Below are 20,398 nucleotides of genomic sequence, written 5' to 3' on the forward strand. Positions count from 1 at the left end.
TGCACATCTGAAACAAAGGTCATGAAACAATACTCATACTCACCTCTGATGATGTCGTTTTTAATTTTAGCTTAATTCATTTTTAAAAAATAATAATTATGACTGATTAGATGGATTTTACAGCCCTCTCATGGGTTTTGACCCACAGTTTAAAAAATATCACCTTGGAGGGTTAAATGAGATAAGGAATATAAAGGTTTTGGAAAACTTTGAAAAGTGCTATGGTAGAGGAATCCACAAAGTGAAGGCGGTGGGGAGGCGTCAATGAATCCTGCTGGCAAGCAGGAAGAACAATGAATAAAATACACAAAACACCAGTAGTGAAAAACTGTCAGTGCTGCTTAGAACCTTCTTACCCTCACCTTGCACGACTTGTTGCTTCTTGTCCGTCCATCTCTGGGTTCCCTGCTTAAATGCCCCTGCACCATGACGCCCTCCCAGAACAATAGCTTCTGCTAATCTTTCTTTGTCCTGTTGTATCTTCAAATTCCCTTCCCGGGTGGGAAAGAGGGGAGCAGTTAGAGATGGGAGTTGGCGCTGCGGAAGCTAAGATGCAGCGGGCCTCGGTGGTGACCCGAAATCAATTCCCTATTTGCATGTTTATTACCTGCTATAACCCTTCCAGTTTGAGGATAGAAATCTTGTGTCTATCTTGCAGGTAAAAAGTGTATCCCTGGTAAACACAGTGCCTACCTAGAATGTCATGCAATAGTTCTTTATTTTATTTTAATTATTTTAATACAGAGTCTTACTTTGTCGCCCCTGGTAGAGTGCGGTGACGTCACAGCTCACAGCAACCTCAGACTCCTGGACTGAAGCCATCCTCTTGTCTCAGCCTCCCTAGTAGCTGGGACTACAGGTGCCCGCCGCAACGCCTGTGTATTTTTAAGAAATGGGTCTCGCTCTGGCTCAGGCTGCTCTCAAACTCGTGAGCTCAGGCGATCTGCCTGCCTGGGCCTCCCAGAGTGCTGGGATTACAGGCGTGAGCCACCCAGCCGGCCTGCAATAGTTCTTGAAAGAATCAGTGATACCAGGAAATGAGCAAGAAGGCACTGTAATCAAATATAAATATAATTAATCCCACACTGATTTTTTTCAAGAGATAGGTATTTGGGTTTATACTTTACCTCTTATATAATTTATGAAAGATGGGTGATGCAAGAAGGAAGTAGCCGAGAGAGAAACACTCAAAGGGCTTGGGTATCTAGGATATCATAATTAAGGAAATCCATCATTGGGAGTTTCAAACTAAAATCCTGTTCACATTCTATTTCCCTTGGAGATCCTTGAGGGCAAGGCCTGCTCCTTGATTTCTTGTGCCCTGAAGGTAGTGGGCGCTCAATCAATATTTGAAAGAACTATGCAGGGAACTTCTAGGAATACCTGGATGTAAAAGACCGGCTCGCACTGGCTGCAGTTCCTCCCCGGGGCAGAAGGCGGCGCCAGCGTTACGCCAACCAGGCCGCCGGCAGTTCTTGGTCCCTCCGGCTGACCGTCCAACGCTAGGCCCCCGCGGCCAATACAGAAGTTAGCCAATAGAAGAGCGTCTTAGTTAGGGGGTCAGGCAAAAGTTCCCAATGAGCGTGGCGGGTGTAGACAAGGGGCGGTGCGACGGGGCGGGAAGAAGGGAGCGGTTAGAGGTGGGAGTTGGCGCTGCGGAGCGGGCGGGGGCCGCGGAAGCTGAGATGTGGAGGTGCCCGCGGCGGTGACCCTAACTGCCGCCCGACATGAACTCGCTGGAGCAGGCAGAAGGTAGGGTGGGCCCCCAGGGCCGGTCCCGCGTCTCCTTCTGGAACTGCGGGGTTCCGGAGGGGCCGCAGTCGCGGAGACCCCGCCCCGGGGAGAGGAGGCCGCGGAGAATGGAGAGGCGGGCCCGGAGCTTGGGGGACGCCAGGACCCGGCCGCTGGGAGGCCGTGCCTGGCCGACACCGGGACGGCGCGTCGGCTCCCTCCATTCCCCCGACTCCCGGGCTCAGACCGTGAAGCTCCTCTCTGGGTTTCACTTTTATTTTCTGTTCATTAACAGTTGCACGTCGTGCATTGTAGCGTGGTAATTCATTTTAATAACCCAAGTTGTCTCCGTGATTCCTGTTTTCCCGTTACTGTCGGGGTTAGGACGTGCGTCTTGGTCTTTCAAAGTTTAAAACACAACATTGTGGGAAGGATATCCCACGCATTTGGGATGCTCCTGTCCTTTTGGAACTGGGCGTTGGTGCTTCGACAGAGCCCCGAAGATCGCCTGTAACCGGTTCGGAGGGAGGAAAGGGGAGTGTCTGCCCACACCCACCCGTTATCAGTGTCAAGAAGCCCTGTAAGGCCGGACAGCATAGGCATTAATTAAATATAAGAGTTGGACATTAGGATCGGGTAACTGCAGGCAAAAATAGTTCTTGGAGATGTTGATAGTAGGTAATAACATTCTAGTTAGTAGAAAGTTTTGGTTCCAACAGAATTAAAACTCGACCTGATTTTGATCCTTTTATTTACAACCCCCCCAAATTCTAGCTTTTGGTGCCAGCTGAAGTTGCTGTTGATTTTCCACATATCATTTTATGAAGCTTCTAACAGTGAACCAGTCAGTTTTCTCATTGGAATTAAAGAAACCTAATGTTTTTGTCAAGTGCTTAAAGCTGTAAACAAAGTAAACAGTTGGTGCCTAAGGCTGAAGCAGAGTATCTAAAATTTCGACTTAGTAGACTCAAACTAGTAAGAGTGACTGATTCAAAAATGGAAATCTTTTTACCTAGATCTCAAGGCTTTTGAGAGGAGACTTACTGAATATATTCATTGTTTGCAACCTGCCACTGGACGTTGGAGAAGTAAGTTCCTGAATTTTTGTAAGGAAAATAAACTGACAGTTGGTACTTTTTTCCTATGTAGAATAATTTGGTTCTTCTGTAAAATTTTAGAATAACAAATAATTGCCTTATTAAACTATAAAGTTTCTTTGGTTTAGACAGTTTTTACATTTATTTAACATTGCAAATATGCATTAGAATTTTTTTTTTTTTTTTTTTTTTTGTAGAGACAGAGTCTCACTTTATGGCCCTCGGTAGAGTGCCGTGGCCTCACACAGCTCACAGCAACCTCCAACTCCTGGGCTTAAGCAATTCTCTTGCCTCAGCCTCCCGAGTAGCTGGGACTACAGGCGCCCGCCACAACGCCCGGCTATTTTTTGGTTGCAGTTTGGCTGGGGCTGGGTTTGAACCCGCCTCCCTCGGTATATGGGGCCGGCGCCTTACCGACTGAGCCACAGGTACCGCCTGCATTAGAAATTTTAAAGAAAATAAAATCATAATTGGTCTATCTAAAGGAACAATCTTATTTCTTGTGGTTGAATTTTTATTTTTCCATTAAAATACATAGACTTTATCTGGGAGGGCAACCTAGTGAATTGCTGGGTTGAGGCCAGCCTGAGCAAGAGTGAGACCCCCTCTCTAAAACTAGCCAGAGGTTGTGGTGGGCACTTGTAGTTCCAGCTGCCTGAGAGGCTGAGACAAGAAGATCACTTAAGCCCAAGAGTTGAGGTTGCTGTGAGCTATGTCACCATGGCACTCTACTGAGGATGACAAGGTAAAACTCTATTTCAAAAAGAAAAATACATAGAATTTAATTTTGATTAAATATTACAACTTTGATGACACACAAAATAATTTCATTAGTCTGTTAAGCAATTTTATAATTTGCCTAGAAACTTTTTTTTTGAGATAGGCTCACTGTTGTCACCATGGGTAGAATGCCATGGTGTTAGCCTAGGTCACAGCAACCTCAAACTCTTGGGCTCAGGTGATTCTCTTGCCTCAGCCTCCCAAGTAGCTGGGAGTATAGGCAATTTCCATGACACCAGGCTAATTTTTCTACTTTTAGTAGAGATGGGGTCTTGCTCTTGTTCAGGCCTGTCTCAAACTCCTGAACTCAAGTGATCCATCCACCTCAGCCTCCTAGAGTGCTAGGATTACAAGTGTGAGCCACTGTGTCTGGCCTACAAACTATTGAATAACGTTTTATTAAGAAAAATTGTTTCAGCTCAGCACAGCACCTGTAGCTCAAACAGCTAGGGTGCCCGTGACATACACCAGAGCTGATGGGTTCGAATCCAGCCCATGTCTGCCAAACAACAGTGACAACTACAACTTAAAAAAAAATAGCTGGGGCGGCGCCTGTGGCTCAGTCGGTAAGGCGCTGGCCCCATATACCGAGGGTAGCGGGTTCAAGCCCAGCCCCGGCCAAACTGCAACCAAAAAATAACCGGGCGTTGTGGTGGGTGCCTGTAGTCCCAGCTACTCTGGAGGCTGAGGCAAGAGAATCGCTTAAGCCCAGGAGTTGGAGGTTGCTGTAAGCTGTGTGAGGCCATGGCACTCTACCGAGGGCCATAAAGTGAGACTCTGTCTCTACAAAAAAAAAAAATAGCTGAGTGTGGTGCCGGACACCTGTAGTCCCAGCTACTTGGGAGGCTGAGTCAAGAGAATCACTTAAGCCCAAGAGCTTGAGGTTGCTGTGAGCTGTGACACCACAGCACTGTACCCAGGGCAATAGTTTGAGATTCTGTCTCAAAAAAAAAAAAAAGAAAGAAAATTGTTTCTCAATGTGTACTTGTAAAGATGATGAAATTACCCATAGTTGATTTTTAACAAAAGCATAATTGCATTGCTTTGGAGCCTAACCTAGAAAAGAAATTTCCATTATCACTACATATTCCAAAATATCATGAGTACTGCAGAATATGATTTGAATGAATTGTGGTTACTGCCCCATGGGAATATGTAAGAAATTTGGACAAACATACAAGTGATGAGATCATCAAACAAAACACTTTGCTAACCTTTATTCGGACCAGACTTAATTTTTTGGCTGTTCATTGTTGAAATTTAATTCCTGCTAAGAAAGAAGTACAGTAGCATGCGTTAAAGACATATTTTTATTTCAAAGTGCAACTCAATTTGCAAGACCAAAATAGCACTGTTAAAGTTAAGAGTCTGTGTGTGTGTGTGTGAGAGAGAGAGAGAGAGAGAGCACGCGCGCGCGGGAGAGAGATAAGGTCATACTCTATTGCTTGAGCTGGAGTGCAGTGGCATCATCATAGCTCACTGGAACCTCAAACTCCTGGCTGCAAGCAGTCTGCCTCAGCTTCCCAAAGTGAGCCATCGTGCGCGGTCAGTGGCCTTTTGTGTGTCATGATTTTTTGTAATTTTTATTAAATTGATTTGGAAAATTTTAATCAGATACTGTGAGAATTCTGATTGGTCAGAATTTACAGATAATGGTATTCTCAGGTATTCTGGTTTTCCTGGGAATTAATCCCCTAAACAGTTGTTTCACTGTTACTCAAGAAAATGTGTGTGATGCTGTGCTCTTGTAAAATATAATGTGATGAACACGTTCTACTGTTTCTCGGACTTATAGTCTCAGAACTTATATAAAACTGACATCAGTTTGGTTAAAGTACCAAATAAGAGCATATGTATGCGGTCCTTTCTAAATCCTTTTGCTTAATTTTTAAATTAAAAAAATATGTAATATATTTCTTTCTGAAAATGTAATATAAGAAATTGACTTTTATTAGGTCTGAGCTGATTTTCAAATTTTGATTTATTATTAAATACCTAAAATGAGACTTTTTTCCCTGTGATTTGCCTCTTCTAAAAGTTCATCACCAGTAATTCTGGATAATTAAGTTTTTACTGTATTTCTCTTGGTCTTTGAAACTTAATCTCTGCATTTGAAAAAAGTATGCATTTTAACTGAAAGATAGCTGTCGTTGTCTATAGAATATTAACTAGGTCTTGGTGCCTCTTTATTATTATTATTTTATTTATTTATTTATTTATTTTTTGAGACAGAGTCTCAAGCTGTCACCCTGGGTAGAGTACTGTGATGTCACAGCTCACAGCAACCTCAGACTCTTGGGCTTGAGTGATTCTCTTGCCTCAGCCTCCCAAGTAGCTGGGATTACAGGTGCCCGCCACAACACCCAGCTTTTTTTTTTGGTTGCAGTTATCATCATTGTTTAGCTGGCCGGGGTTGAGTTTGAACCTGCCACCCTCGGTCCTTGTGGCTGGGGCCTTAACCACTGTGCTACGGGCACCCAACCGGTGCCTCTTTATTATTTTTTAGTGATCTATTTATTGTTCAGTTTTACTTACGGTTTATTTAGAATTCCTGAAATAATTCTTGCTTAGTGGAGAGAAAGAAACCTTTTTAAAATTCCTCTAGCAGTGATTTGTACCCTACCTTCCTTTAATTCCCTTAAAGAAAATCTGATACTGACTGGTGTGCTCCAGCTTCCTATACTGACCTTTGTTTAATTCAGCAGCAGGCAGTTGTCTGCAAGGCAGAAATCCTTTAGTTGGACTTCTTAGTACATTCAAAAAGGATTCTTTGGTTTGTTTACTTTAGAAAATGAGAGGGTTTTTTTGTTTGTTTTTAACTGGATTAACAGAATGTGCAAAATCAGCATGAAACACAGTGGAAATTACATAACCTGGAATCTTAAATTGAAGTTTACTGTGTGGGTTCTTTATTAATCTTTATAAGTTCTGACTGTATCATCAGTTACTAAGGTTGACAATATTTAAGAGAATTTCTCAAAGTCATGTGGCAGCTCTCCTAATGCCAACTCTAGTCTGTGCATTTTCCATTTAATAAAGTGATATGTATTTTGGCTGCCATAGGAACTGGTGCAGTAGTATCAAATATTAAAAGTGTATTTGCTTACTAATTTTGTGTTTATCTTTTATCAGTGCTTCTTATTGTGGTATCTGTCTGTACAGCTACTGGTGCTTGGAACTGGTTAATAGATCCTGAGACACAAAAGGTATAAGTTTTGTTTTAAAATTGTTAGTGGATTAAATAAGACAATGTATATTGCAGTACTTTGTTAACTATAAAGTATTATTCAGATGCTATCACTGCTACTGGTGATATTAATCATTACATTAAAAATAAGCCTAATTTTTAGGAAAACTTTGGCTGGCTATCGTGAATTAACTATCTTTACAAAGGAAACAACTGAAGAAATATTACTCCACTTACAATATTTCTTATTTGTTTTTGAATTTGTATAGTTTTTACGTGTTTTTTTTTTTTTGGCATATCGCATTTTTATTTATTTCATTTGAACATTCTCTTTGTTCTGAGTTGTTCATTTAGTGTCATCAGTACTAGCTTTTAAAAATCATAAAATAATATTTCCTTATATGAGTTATCTCTCTTAACACCTTTCGTTATCCCATAAAGCATTTGGGACTTTACGCGAAATATATGTAATAAAATAGCAAAATATAAGTGTAAGAAAAAGTAAGGACTAAATAAAAAGCAGGTTAGAAGAAGAGGTGAAAACCAGGAAGGAAACCAGGTCACTGAGAGATACATTGTCATCTAATATAATTGCCAGAATTGAATTATAAATTATTCTCCAGGCCAGGCACAGTGGCTCATGCTTTAATCCTAGCACTATGGGAGGCTGAGACATGACGATTGCTCAAGACCAGTAGTTTGAGACCAGCCTGAGAAAAGGCAAGACCCCCATCTCTACTAAAAATAGAAAAATTAGCTGTATAGTGTTACATGCCTACTTGGGAGGCTGAGGCAGGATGATCCCTTCAACCCAGGTGTTTGAGGTTGCTGTGAGCTATGGTGAGACAACTTGACTGTAACCCAGGCAGCAGAGTAAGATTCTGTCTCCAGGGCGGTGCCTGTGGCTCAGTGGGTAGGGCGCCGGCCCCATAAGCTGGAGGTGGTGGGTTCAAACCCGGCCCCGGCCAAACTGCAACAACAACAAAAAAAATAATAGCCGGGCGTTGTGGCGGGCGCCTGTAGTCCCAGCTACTCAGGAGGCTGAGGCAAGAGAACCGCCTAAGCCCAGGAGTTGGAGGTTGCTGTGAACTGTGTGACGCCACGGCACTCTACCAAGGGCAATAAAGTGAGACTCTGTCTCTACAAAAAAAAAAAAAAAAAAAAGATTCTGTCTCCAAAAAAAAAAAAAATTGCACTTCAGGTTATCTAATAAATGAAGTCAGAACTGATTCTGTGATTTCTACTGTCTGTGAGAACTCATGTATTCTGAGCTCCTGGAAGCTAGAAAAGCTTATCTTTTTTTTTTTTTTTGGAGACAGAGCCTCAAGCTGTCACCCTGGGTAGAGTGCTATGGCATTACAGCTCACAGCAACCTCCAACTCCTGGACTCAAGCAGGTCTCTTGCCTCAGCCTCCCAAGTAGCTAGGACTACAGGCACCCACCACAACGCCCGCCTATTTTTTTTTTTTTTTTTTTGGTTGCAGCCGTCATTGTTTAGTGGGCCCGGGCTGGATTTGAACCCTCCAGCTCAGGTGTATGTGGCTGGTGCCTTAGCCACTTGAGCCACAGGTGCCGAGCCCAAAGCTTTTCTTTCGTAGTATTTATCTCATAAAATGTCCTGCCTGAAGTTTAATGTAGGAAACAGTAAAAGATCTCCTCATGGGCACTATGCAAGAATATTCCTATACCAAATGCAAAAACAGATCTCATAACGTTATTTCTTGATGAAAGCTGATAGCATGTTTTTCACATTTCTACCTCTGTTACACTAACTTGTACCTTAATTTCAGACTCAGGCTTTTTTATTAGAGAAATATTTGTCTTCAATTTTTCAGTGAAGATTTTTTTCCCCCATTGTAGTTTTATTTAGGGTAGTAATGATGTACTTTCCACAGATCTTAAAAATCACTTCCTTTTTTTAAGCTATAATTAAATAGACTATTCCCAGTAGCTTTATTTATTACCTTTTAGGTTATTTAGAAGTAAAACCTAATGTAAGGCTTTTGTCATGTCTAAATGGTAGTTCAGACAGCCAGAGGTTTATATAGCGTGTGGACTCCCTGACTTTACCCACTGAGGTAGAGATATAAAAGGATGGGAAGCAAGTGAGGTTGGTGATGAAATTTTATGTTAATAGCAGATTTTGATGGCAGACAGGAAACTCTCCTGTGTGTTCATTTATAAAAATCTGATCTTAAGGCTCCACTTGGTACTCATCTTTAGGGAAGAGTGGCAGGAAGCTAGCAAGAAGATTGAAAAAGATCTATCTTGGGAAATGAGTCTGCCTTCTAATTGGGAAAAATATAAGCTGATTTCAGCTAGTTGAGATCTTAATAAAACACAGAATTAAATGTAATTTGAAATAGGCCCAAAACTATGTAGTTAATATCATTTTCTAAATTAGGTGAGAATATGACTGTTAGCCTAAGGGTTGGCTCTTTGTGTTTCAGTATTTAATAACCCCAAACCTGACAAGTTTTAACCAGCAATAGTCTTTGTAGCAGGAGTTGCAAACTCAGCAACCAGTGGCTGGAAGAAACTAGGGTGAGTAGGAATCTGGCAAACTGGGAAGAATATGAAGGCCTAGTCCAAGGGACAGAAGTGCTATTTGTGTGCCCTTTTTTCTTTCTTTTTTTTTTTTTGAGACAGAGTCTAACTTTGTCATGCTCAGTAGAGTGCCGTGGCATCATAGCTCACAGCAACCTCAAACTCTTGGGCTCAAGCAATTCTCCTGACTCAGCCTCCCAAGTAGCTGAGACTACAGGCACCCGCCACAACACCCAGCTATTTTTAGAGACAGGGTCTCACTCTTGCTCAGGCAATCCACCTGCCTTGGCCTCCCAGACTGCTGGGATTACAGGCAGGAGCCACTTGTTTCTTGCCTTGGAAGATAGAAGACTGATACTCACAAACCTAATTAAAATTAAGACATAAAGCTCTCAGGCTGGTACAGTGGCTCCTGCCTGTAATCCTAACACTCTGGGAGCCTGAGATGGTTGGATTGCTTGAACTCAGTATTTCAAGATAATCCTGAGCAAGAGCAAGACCTTTGTCTCTTCTAAAAATAGTAAAACTTGTGGGGCATTGTGGCTGGTGCCTGTAGTCCCAGCTACTTGGGAGGCTGAGGCAGGAGGATCACTTGAACCCAGGAGTCTGAGGTTACTGTGAGCTATGACACCATGGCACTTTACCCAGGGTGATGAAGTGAGACTCTGTCTCAAAAAAAGACATAAAACTCTCTCTATGCTAACATTGTTCAGGCCACACAAAACAGAGCTGGCTTGTGAGAGTTTAAACTGCCCTCAGAATACCTTTTAAGAAAGTATTCTAAAAAAAAAATTAAAAAAATAAATAAATAAATAAAAAGAAAGTATTCTTCTGGAGTACTAACCTAACTTCAGGGTATCTTTCTGGGAGCTTCTTCCCTCATGATGCTTTTCAGCCTCCGATTTCTTTGCCTGAGATACTGTGTTGGACCATCTGCCTAATGCTTCCCTCTGCCTTGAAACATGTGCCCAAGCATCTCTTGTGCGAGTGGAGTGGGGATGTACTCAGCTTGATTCTCTCGCTCCCATCTAGTTACTGACCCATTTGATTCCTTTTCCCGGATGCTGTAAATGCTTGTCTTCCCTGTTCCTTCAGTGTACATGCCATTCCCAGTGCCTGCTCTGTGGGATTCCACTCACATAGTCTGGACCCTTTTCCCTCTACATACAAGTGTTAGAATCTTGTATTGTCCTGTGTTCTACTGTCACCTGATGACAATCAGTTCTGAAACTAGCCCTTTCTCTTTAGTTCTAGTTCTTTGTGGGTAGCTACCAAGCATTTTTCCCTGCTTGAATGTCCTGTGGCCATCTAAATCTCAGTAGCTTCAAAACCAAACTTTTTTTTTGTGACAAAGGAGTTACCCAAGGAGGGAGGAGAGAGATTAACAAGGTAGCATATGTGTGCAAGTGTGGCCGGAGACGAAAATTACATGGGGAATAGGTTATGAGTAGCCAGAGTTTGCTCAGTTCTCTTAAGGAATCTTTTTAACATGAAAGGCAATGTGACCATTTGGCTTGTCTTTTTTTGTTTGTTTGTTTGTTTCTTTTAGAGTCAGAAAGTCTCACTCTTGTTGCCCCAGGCTAGAGTGCCAAGGCATCATAGCTCACAGCAACCTCAAATTCTTGGGCTCAAGCGAGCCTCTCCAGTAGCTGGGACCACAGTCACGTGTCACCACACCTGGCTAGTTTTTCTGTTTTTAGTAGAGATTGGGTCTCCCTCTTGCTCAGGCTGGTATCGAACTCCTGAGCTCAAGTAAGCCAACCACCTCAGACTTCAAGAATGCTAGGGTTACAGCCATGAGCCACCACATACAGCCTTGGCTTGTGTTTTCATTAAGATCAGAGGCCTTGTCTTTTTAAGCAACACAAGAGTTAAGTAAAAATCTTGGGTAGGGTTGCATTTTGATTATAGGAATGAATTTGTAGGCTCGGTGCCTATAGCTCAGCAGCTAAGGTGCCAGCCACATACACCAGAGCTAGCAGGTTCGAATCCGGCCTGGGCCTGCCAAATAACAATGACAACTACAACCAAAAAATAGCTACCCGTTGTGGCGGGCAACTGTAGTCCCAGCTACTTGGGAGGCTGAGACAAGAGAATCACTTAAGCCCAAGAGTTTGAGGTTGCTGTGAGCTGTGACGCCACAGCACTCTACTGAGGGTGACAGCTTGAGACTCTGTCTCAAAAAAACAAAAAAAAAATGAATGAATTTGTAATACAATTATTTGAAATGGATGGAAGGAGTGTATTGCTAGAATGTCTTGCAATATTAGAAGATATAAGGCATGCACACTTTTTATTTTTATAGCATAGTGATACAGAGAACTAGGATTATTGGAATTCTTCAAATCTTCATTGTTTAAAGCAGGGGTTCTCAAACTGCGGCCCGCGGGCCACAGGAAGTGTTGTGATTATATTTGTTCCCGTTTTGTTTTTTTACTTCAAAATAAGATATGTGCAGTATACATAGGAATTTGTTCGTAGTTGTTTTTTTTTTTTAACTATAGTCCAGCCCTCCAACAGTCTGAGGGACAGTGAATTGGCCCCCTGTTTAAAAAGTTTGAGGACGCCTGGTTTAGAGGATAAAAATATTATGTGTCGTTATGTATGAGTGGGGAGAGGTGGAAATCGGTATTGTCCTAAGATTTTTAACATTTTTACAGTTTAAATTTTGCTTTGCAGGTTTCCTTCTTCACGTCATTATGGAATCATCCATTTTTCACCATTAGCTGTATAACTCTAATAGGCTTGTTCTTTGCTGGAATACACAAGAGGGTAGTTGCACCATCAATGTATCCTTTATCATGGATTGAGTTTTACTCCTTAAAGTACTTTCTTGAGGACGTAGGTGTTTGTTAGAAGCTTACTCTTGAGAAGTTTTTCTTTGACCTCATTTATTCAGTATAGCTGCTCGATGTCGAACAGTATTAGCAGAGTACAATATGTCTTGTGATGATGTAAGTAGTTTTTTTTACTAGAAAGTTATAGATTTACAAAGGAACTGAAATGATTGCCTTTAGAAAAACAGACTTTTTTTATTTTTTGAGAAAGTCTCACTCTGTTGTCCAGGCTAGAGTGTAGCGGTGCCCTTCTCCTCACAGCAACCTCAAATTCCTGGGCTCAAGCAGTCTTCCTGCCTCAGCCTCCTGAGTAGCTAGAGCTACAGGTGCCTACCACAATACCCGGCTAATTTTTCTATTTTTAGTGGAGATGGGGTCGTGCACTTGATCCAGGATGGTTTTAAATTCCTGAGCTCAAATGATCCTCCCATCTTGGCCTCCCAGAGTGCCAGGATTACAGGCTTAAACCAGCTAGAGTTGACAATTTAATCTTTCTTAATGATGTAAAATCATAATGCATCTTACTCTTTTTTTTTTTTTGAAGATAGGGTCTTACTGTGTTGTCCAGGCTAGACTCAAATTCCTGGGCTCAAGTGATCCTTCTTCCTAAGTAGCTGGAATTATAGGTACACACCACCATACTTGGCTAATTTTTTAATTTTTTGTAGAGATATGGTCTTACTTTTTTTCCCCCAAAGAGATGGCATTCACTGTGTTGCCTAGACTAGACTCGAACTCCTGGCCTCAAGTAATCGGAAGCACAAACATGTATCACTGCCCCAGCTCACATAAAGCCTTTTTAAGACACAAAACAAAGACCAGGCACAGTGGCTCACGCCCATAATCCTGACAGTCTAGGAGGCTGAGGAGGGAGGATTCTTTGACCTTAAGAGTTTGAGACCAGCTTGAGCCAGAGCAAGACCTTGTCTCTTCAAAAAATAGAAAAATTAGCCAGATGTTGTGATGGGTACCTGTAGTTCCGGCTATTTGGGAGGCTGAGGCAGGAGTATCACTTGAGCCCAGGAGTTTGAGGTTGCATTAAGCCGTGATGATGCCTCTGTACTCTAGCCTAGGCAACAGAGTGAGACTATCTCAAAAAACAAACAAAACAAAAACAAAATTCCATAATGGAAAAAGTGAGACACCTTTGATTGCACCAAAATCGACAACTTCTGCACAGCAAAATGCTATGATTAGCACAAAGTATCTGTAAGGTATATGTGGATCACTGAAAATTTTGAGACAGACTGTGTTATGGTCTATTATTTTACATCAAAGAAACAGTCAACAGCATTCTCAAGAAAACCAGCATGGAGGCTGAGGCAGAGGATTCCCTGAGCCCAGGAGTTGAAGGATGCAGTGACCTATGACCATGTTACTACACTCCGGCCAGAGCAATAGTGCAAGACTCTGTTTCTTAAAAAAAATTAAACACAGGGCCAGGCGCAGTGGCTCATGCCTATAATCCTAGCACTTTGGGAGGCCGAGGCAGGTGGAGTGCTTGAGCTCAGGAGTTCGAGACCAGCCTGAACAAGAATGAGACCCCCTCTCTACTAAAAATGAAAAACTGCGGCAAGAGGATCTCTTGAGCCCAGGAGTTTGAGTTTGCTGTGAACTATCACACCACGCACTATACCATGGGTGACAAAGTGGGACTTGTCTCAAAAAAAAAAAAAAAAATTGTAAGTCAATCAGAAATAGGCAGATAGTTTGAGGCTGGGCATGGTGGTTCACATCTGTAATCGTAGTATTCCAGGAGGCCAAGGAGAGAGGATCACTTGAGGTCAGGAATTTAGGACCAACCTGAGCAAAGTGAGACCCCATCTCTCTTAAAAATAGAAAAGTTAACCAGGTGCTGGCAGGTGCCCTGCTATTCAGGAGGCCAAGGCAGGAGGATCACTTGAGCCCAGGAGTTTGAGGTTGCTGTGAGTTGGGCTGAGGCCATGTCACTCTAGCTTAGGCAACAGGGGAAGACTCTGTCTCAGGGAAAAAAATAAAAAAGACAAATAGGACATTTAAAAAATGGGGAAAGGATATGTCACAGAGAAGGAAATACAAATGGCAGTAAACATACATAAAGACACTGGGAGTTAGAAGAAAAAAAAAAAACATACATAAAGACTAGACAACCTCGTTTGTAATCAGGGAAATGCAAAGTAAAATAGTGAGTTCCCATTTGCGTTACCTGTCCGACTGGGAAAAATTAAATACTCTGGTAAGTCTAGTATTTTGGTGAAACTGATATACCTGTACACATGTTGGGAAAGATAAATTAGTACAGCCATTTTGTAGAATAGGTTTTCATTCTTTTAAAATATAAAATGGAGGTGGCGCCTATGGCTCAGTGGGTAGAGCGCCAGCCCCATATACCAAGGGTGGCAGGTTCGAACCTGGCCCCAGCCAAACTGCAACAACAGCAATAAAATAAAATAGCTGGGCGTTGTGGCAGGCGCCTGTAGTCCCAGCTACTCAGGAAGCTGAGGCAAGAGAATCGCCTAAGCCCAGGAGTTGGAGGTTTCTAACTGCTGTGACACCACGGCACTCTACCAAGGGCAACAAAATGAGACTCTGTCTCTAATAAAAAGAAAATAATAATAAAATGTAAATGGGCATATGCCATGATCTAACTATTCTACTTCTGTGTATCTACCCGGGTTGGTGGGGTGACGGATGGAGGTAAGGAGAACCATTACGTACGCACACAAGGGGCAAGTATGAGGTTGTTCATTGCAACATCCTTTACATTAGTAAAAAAATGGAAGTGATCTTTGCACTTCTCATCAGGTGAATAATAAAATAGGCTTTGGTGTAGCTATGTCTTAGAAAACCAGAAGTAAACCTTATGTAAATTTATACATAAAACTATGAAAGATTTCCAAAATAAGATGGTAGGCACACAAAAAAGCAAATCTCTAAACAATATGCTCGAGTTGGTTCCTTTTTTAAAAATGTTAATTATGAAAATTTGCAAAAATAATAAAAATATAATGAACTCCATATTGGCCAGTATTAATAATAGCTCATGTCTATTCTTGTTTCATATGTACCCCTGCTCAAAATAGCAAGGAATTACCAAAAATTAAACGGCCAAAATTTAAGTGGAAGTAAGAATTGGGAGATAACCAAGAGTCCTGCCAATACTTTTGACCTGAGGATAAAAATAAAATATAGTTATTAATTAACACCACCTGGGAATCAAACTAAAGATAATCACTGGGTTTTAAATTTTGTTCTATATTTTCAATGACCTTTTCAAACTTAAGAGCTACTGGTTATTGAGTACTAACCATATGCAAGGTCCTGGGCTTGTTGGTTTACCTACATTATCTCAGTTGAGATCTTCAATGCTGTTGAATTGTGACTTGTTCCATTTAATGAGTCTGTCATAATTTAATCCCTTTTTGGACATAATGGCATTTCATTATGTTTCGGAATATCTTGTCTGTGCTCCCATTAGAACTTAAACTCCACAAAGACAAGGGTCTTTGTTTATTTTGTTACTGGATCTCTGGTACTTCACACAGGGCCTGACACATTTTAGGTGCTCAGTAAATACAGAATGAATGCATTAACAACACTTGTGTTTACATCCTTACACTCACTTCTAGATTTCTCCAGATAAATTCCTAACAGTGGAGTTGTTGGGATAATGTGGTTTGCACTTATTTTTTTTTAATAAATACAACTTGGCCCTACACAAGAGTTACATCACCTTATACTGAACACTAGTGGTCTATGAGTGCTTGTTACTCCAACCATTAGTTTCCTTTTTAACCTGAGGAATTTTTTTTTTTTTTTTGAGACAGAGCTGTCACCCTGGGTAGAGTGCGGTAGGCATCACAGCTCACAGCAACCTCCAACTCCTGGGCTCAAGCGATTCTCCTGCCTCTGCCTCTGCCTCCCAAGTAGCTGGGACTGCAGGTGCCCACCACAATTTTTTTCCCAGCTATTTTTTGGTTGCAGCCGTCATTGTTGTTTGGCAGGCCCAGGCTGGATTCGAACCCGCCAGCTCAGGTGTATGTAGCTGGCGCTTTAGCTGTTGGGTACAGTGGCTCGTGTCTATAATCCCAGCACTTCGAGAGGCCAGGGCAGGAGGATCACTGAAAGCCAAGAGTTTGAAAACAGCCTGGCAACATAGTGAGATCCCATCTCTACAAAAACTAAGAAAAATTAGCCCGGAATTTAGTGTGTATCCATAGTCCTGGCTGTGTGGGATGTACAGGTGAGAGGATCTCCTGAGCTTGGGAATTGGAGGCTGCAGTGAGCTATGATCAGGCCACTGCCCACAGCCAGAGTGACAGTGAGGTGCTGTCTCAAAAAAAAGGAAACTGAAAACATAATTATTAATTGTTTAACTATGACTAAGTATAGAGAAATTCTGATACCTTGTGGATGCCCTTTAAGGCTTATGTGTGAGTGGTGATATTTTTCATAGAATTGTGCATTGAAAAAAATGTTTTCCCTTTTTTACAGACAGGAAAACTAATTTTGAAACCTAGGCCTCATGTTCAATGACAATCTGCACTCATTGTTATGGGACCTAAAACAGCCTTTCTTCAAATAAGTGATACCGCAAAAAGCCATAAAGGACTCCTTTGCAGTTGGATATGTGAAGGTCGTAGCAGCAATTGACAAGTGTGCAATATTACCCGGATTATCTTGATGATAATGACTCACGTTATCAGTGCTTTGGTACCTTTGATTACCTGTGTTTCAGTATTAGTGTCACTTTAGTACTTCAGATCCTGCAAAGATTTTTGCAGATGAAGTATGTATGTATGTTACTAAGTTCAACTTAGAAACAAAACCTCATTCAGTTTTTATAATGTATTTTTGCAAACTACTGTAAATAGCAAATCAATGCCAATGTTAAAGAGGAAAATGTTGTATGGACTTTGTTCTCCTGCACCAGTATTTCAGGAACATCTGCTTGCCATCCCACACTCTGTAAGACCGGCTATTATGTGTGCCTTTCATTCCTACACTTCTCTGTTAATCATACTGCAGGACAAACGTCGGATTCATGAGGAAAACTCATCTCCATTATGTTTTAAGAAATTACAGATGTTTTGAGAAACACTTTTAGTTAAACTAGATATTGAACTCCAGCAACTATTGTGGTTATATTTTTCAGTTTATTGTTTTCATTTAATACTAAATACCCTTTATATTTTTTTAATAATTTTAAGAACACCCCCGAAGGTTTGTGAATATGTGAGTTTATTTGTAAATTATGTGTTGTCTGGGAATTTTATGGTCACTGTTTTACATAACTGGATTCCATGCTGTGGTAGACATGCTGTTACACTGGTATTGCACAGGCGTAACTGAGCATCCTGCCCCATCAACAGGATAACACGGGAGCCGAACCACAAACTAGTCTACAGTTCTCACTGTTCAGAGCGTGTTAATGACATACTGTGTATGCATAATAGCCACATGTACTATAATAGCTATTAAAGTTAAACTATTGGGATTGCTGTAAATATTTTAAGTACTGGAGGTGCCTTTTATCTGTTTATTAAAAGATTTTGAAAAGGTTTAAATTATTTCATGAGCAATCTTTTAAATTTCATTTAACAAAGTTGAAAATTCAATAACAAGACAAAAACTTTTTTTAAAGGCTGCCACTTGAAACGTGTTCATCTTAGCTTTCACATGTACAGATTTTATTCTTTGAACTGCAGCAATAAAACCCTCTGCTCCTAAGAAGTCTTAAAGGGGGTATTCTGTATTTTGCTTTTATTTTCTGTAAATTTTAGGTAAATATGTGCATACAAATAAATACTTTATATATAATCAAAGAGGCCTTTTCTTTGGTTTATTGTGAGTTTATAACTCTGAAAATATTTTGGAACAGCCTAGTTCCAGATGAAATATTTTACTTTAACTCTGTGACTAATAGAGAAAATTTTAAGTGGCAATTGTAGGTGCCCAGTTTATTAGGCTATGATTACTTTTAATATGTCTTACTCATGAATGTCTAATAACGTTTGGCTCTTAATCAAAACATGTAGGTTTTCTCATATTGCTTTTTACAAACTTAGAGTTCCAATTTCCTCCAAGACTATAAAGCTGAATATTTTATAGGTCTTTAATCTTTCCTAGAATCAGGTACTCTTGAGTAATAAAAGACTCATCTCCTCCAAAAAAATACACCTGTGTACATTCACATACTTAGCATGCACTTATATCAGAAGGGAATTTCCTGATGCTAGACTGGAATTCATTGGCTCTAAGAAAACACATTGTTACTGTTGAGATTTTTCATACTTTTACCTCCAGCAAAACAATTCATTTTCAAAAAAAGTCTTGGCTGAAATTACCCAAGAATCCTTGCAATGTCCAGGTCTCACTGCCACCTCCACCCACTTGTCTTTTCCCCCACACTGTTAGGAAGTTACTGATTGAGTCTCATCCTCTAATTTTATAGATGGAGGAAACAGTCTCAGATTTGCAAATTGTCCTTCCTTTCTCTAGTTCCCCTTGACTTACTAAAGACAGAACTAGCACGAAAACCCAAATATCTAACTCAGATTGAAAGAAGGTTAATGTGTATGTTTCAGTTTATTAATTCAAGATCTGTTACAGTGTTAAGAATGCAGATGTTTAGGCCACACTGTCTGGGTTTGAATCGCAAATCTGTTACTGGTAGTTTTGTTACTTTAGGGAAGTTATGTAACCATAATTTCCTCTTTGATTAAACAGGCATAATGCTCATCTACTAGGAACAGGAAGGTAATGTTCAGGATACAGAGCAGCGCTAATCTTCCAGGTTTGTTTTGAGTATTAAAGTGTTAATTCACACAAAGCTCTGAAATAGTACTGGGCTGTGGACTCAGTGCTCAAGTTTTGTTCAGTAAATTTAGTTGTTAAACCAAACCCTCAAGGTATTGAAGAAAAAAAAACCACAAAGGATGCTTTAAGACAGGAGTCTGCCAGCCTCATTTGCTGGTAATTTAATAAACAACTCTTCTTCTCAAACCACTTGTCCTTGTTTCTTACGTGGCCTCGGTGATGGACACTGAACTTCTAGCAGCAGTTTGGCATCCCTGTGTGGGCCCATTGCTGGCCCCGTGGAATGGCACCCCGTAACTGCCGGCGGAGGCAGGGAGCAGCACTGGGTCAAAGGTGTGCGTCTTCACAGACAGGAGCAACTTCTTTTCCACCTGAGAGAGAGAGGGACAGCCCCAGCAGGTGCCAGAGCCTGCTTAGCTCTGGGGAACTCTCCTCTCTGTCTCCCCGAAGTAGACAGCTCCCTGCAACCTGAACTGAGTTGAGAAGGAAATGGATGTGGAAAGTGATCACCTGGCCTTTCATTGGGTAAGTTCCCCACCCTTATGGGAGTTTTTCAGACCTTGCTGTTGGTTTTGTTTGTTTTGAGGCGCCTTTAGGTGGCAGAAGTCATGAGGTTGAGTGGAACTAGGGAACCTGGTTTGAATTCAGAGCTCATTTGTGGTTCCCAAGGAATGGAAGGATTAGGCCAGCATTTAGGAACCTTCCAGCCACTTGGGGTGGTGGTCCTCGCTTTTAGATTCCCATTCGTGAGATTCCAGGCCTGTGGTAGGGCATTTGAGGCGCCATCGGAGGGGCTGTTTGGGGTGGCATTTGTTGTCTTTGGATTCCCATTCATTCATAGGCCCTGCCATTTTTGTCCTGAGGATCCCCTGTATTGTCTGTTCTTTGTGAGTTTTGTTGCAACATAAGGAAGCACCATCTCCCAAGTCTCTTGGGAAAAAACTTTGGAAAGAGAATGGTGTTAAATTCACATTTGAATGATAGGCCCAGGCATTTTAGGTTGTGTTGGGTTGTGAATTTTTATACCACCTATGTGGAGTGTGAAGAAAAGTGGAATGCGAGAAAAAGCAGTGGTTGACAGTCCTTGGTTTGTTCTGAGCGGCTCGTTCTTTTCCAAACAATTTGTTGTTTGGATCCAAACTCTGATTTGGAGATACATTCTAAAGGATCTTCTCCATTGCCGCTTCCTCCCCAAATTAGTCTCAATTGGCCTTTCTATGCTTTTGTGAAGGGGGAAACCAAACTGTCTCATTTGTAGATGTATGAGCTTTCAAAAAGAATGGGAAATAAATCCTTTAAAAAAGAAAGCAGACAAGCACCCCATTGGGTACCCTTGTTGGTTTGTGGTCTGTACTTGCTAGTGTTTGTATAAAGTTCAAAGGCATGCCAGGTTTCCCAGGATGGCCAATTCTTGAGCACAA

The 20,398-nt window shown here is 41.3% G+C and overlaps 1 protein-coding gene across 2 annotated transcripts; it reads left to right on the forward strand.

Annotated features, from left to right (window-relative positions):
• The first annotated feature begins 1,620 nt into the window (after positions 1–1,620).
• On the forward strand, positions 1,621–17,978 carry CNEP1R1 (CTD nuclear envelope phosphatase 1 regulatory subunit 1). Of its 2 annotated transcripts, none has more exons than XM_053582132.1 (6): positions 1,621–1,752; positions 2,748–2,837; positions 6,741–6,814; positions 12,022–12,131; positions 12,242–12,296; positions 16,653–17,978. In XM_053582132.1, exons 1-6 carry the CDS (start codon positions 1,728–1,730, stop codon positions 16,692–16,694), a joined length of 396 nt encoding a protein of 131 aa, XP_053438107.1. In that variant the 5' UTR covers positions 1,621–1,727; the 3' UTR covers positions 16,695–17,978. The 2 variants fall into 2 exon arrangements, with proteins under 2 accessions (XP_053438107.1, XP_053438108.1); XM_053582133.1 differs by having other exon boundaries at positions 2,748–2,819.
• Positions 17,979–20,398: the final 2,420 nt, after the last annotated feature.

The sequence above is a fragment of the Nycticebus coucang genome, chromosome 2 (genome assembly GCF_027406575.1).
Source record: "Nycticebus coucang isolate mNycCou1 chromosome 2, mNycCou1.pri, whole genome shotgun sequence".
Lineage (NCBI taxonomy): Eukaryota > Metazoa > Chordata > Mammalia > Primates > Lorisidae > Nycticebus > Nycticebus coucang.

What these genes read in the sequence shown, in the direction of transcription:
- CNEP1R1 (XM_053582132.1), top strand. Translation starts at nt 1,728, where the DNA reads ATGAACTCGCTGGAGCAGGCAGAAG. An exon ending in AAGTAAGTTCCTGAATTTTT is followed by an intron (nt 2,838 to 6,740) that starts GTAAGGAAAATA and finishes ATCTTTTATCAG; the next exon opens with TGCTTCTTATTGTGGTATCT. An exon ending in TAGATCCTGAGACACAAAAG is followed by an intron (nt 6,815 to 12,021) that starts GTATAAGTTTTG and finishes TTTGCTTTGCAG; the next exon opens with GTTTCCTTCTTCACGTCATT.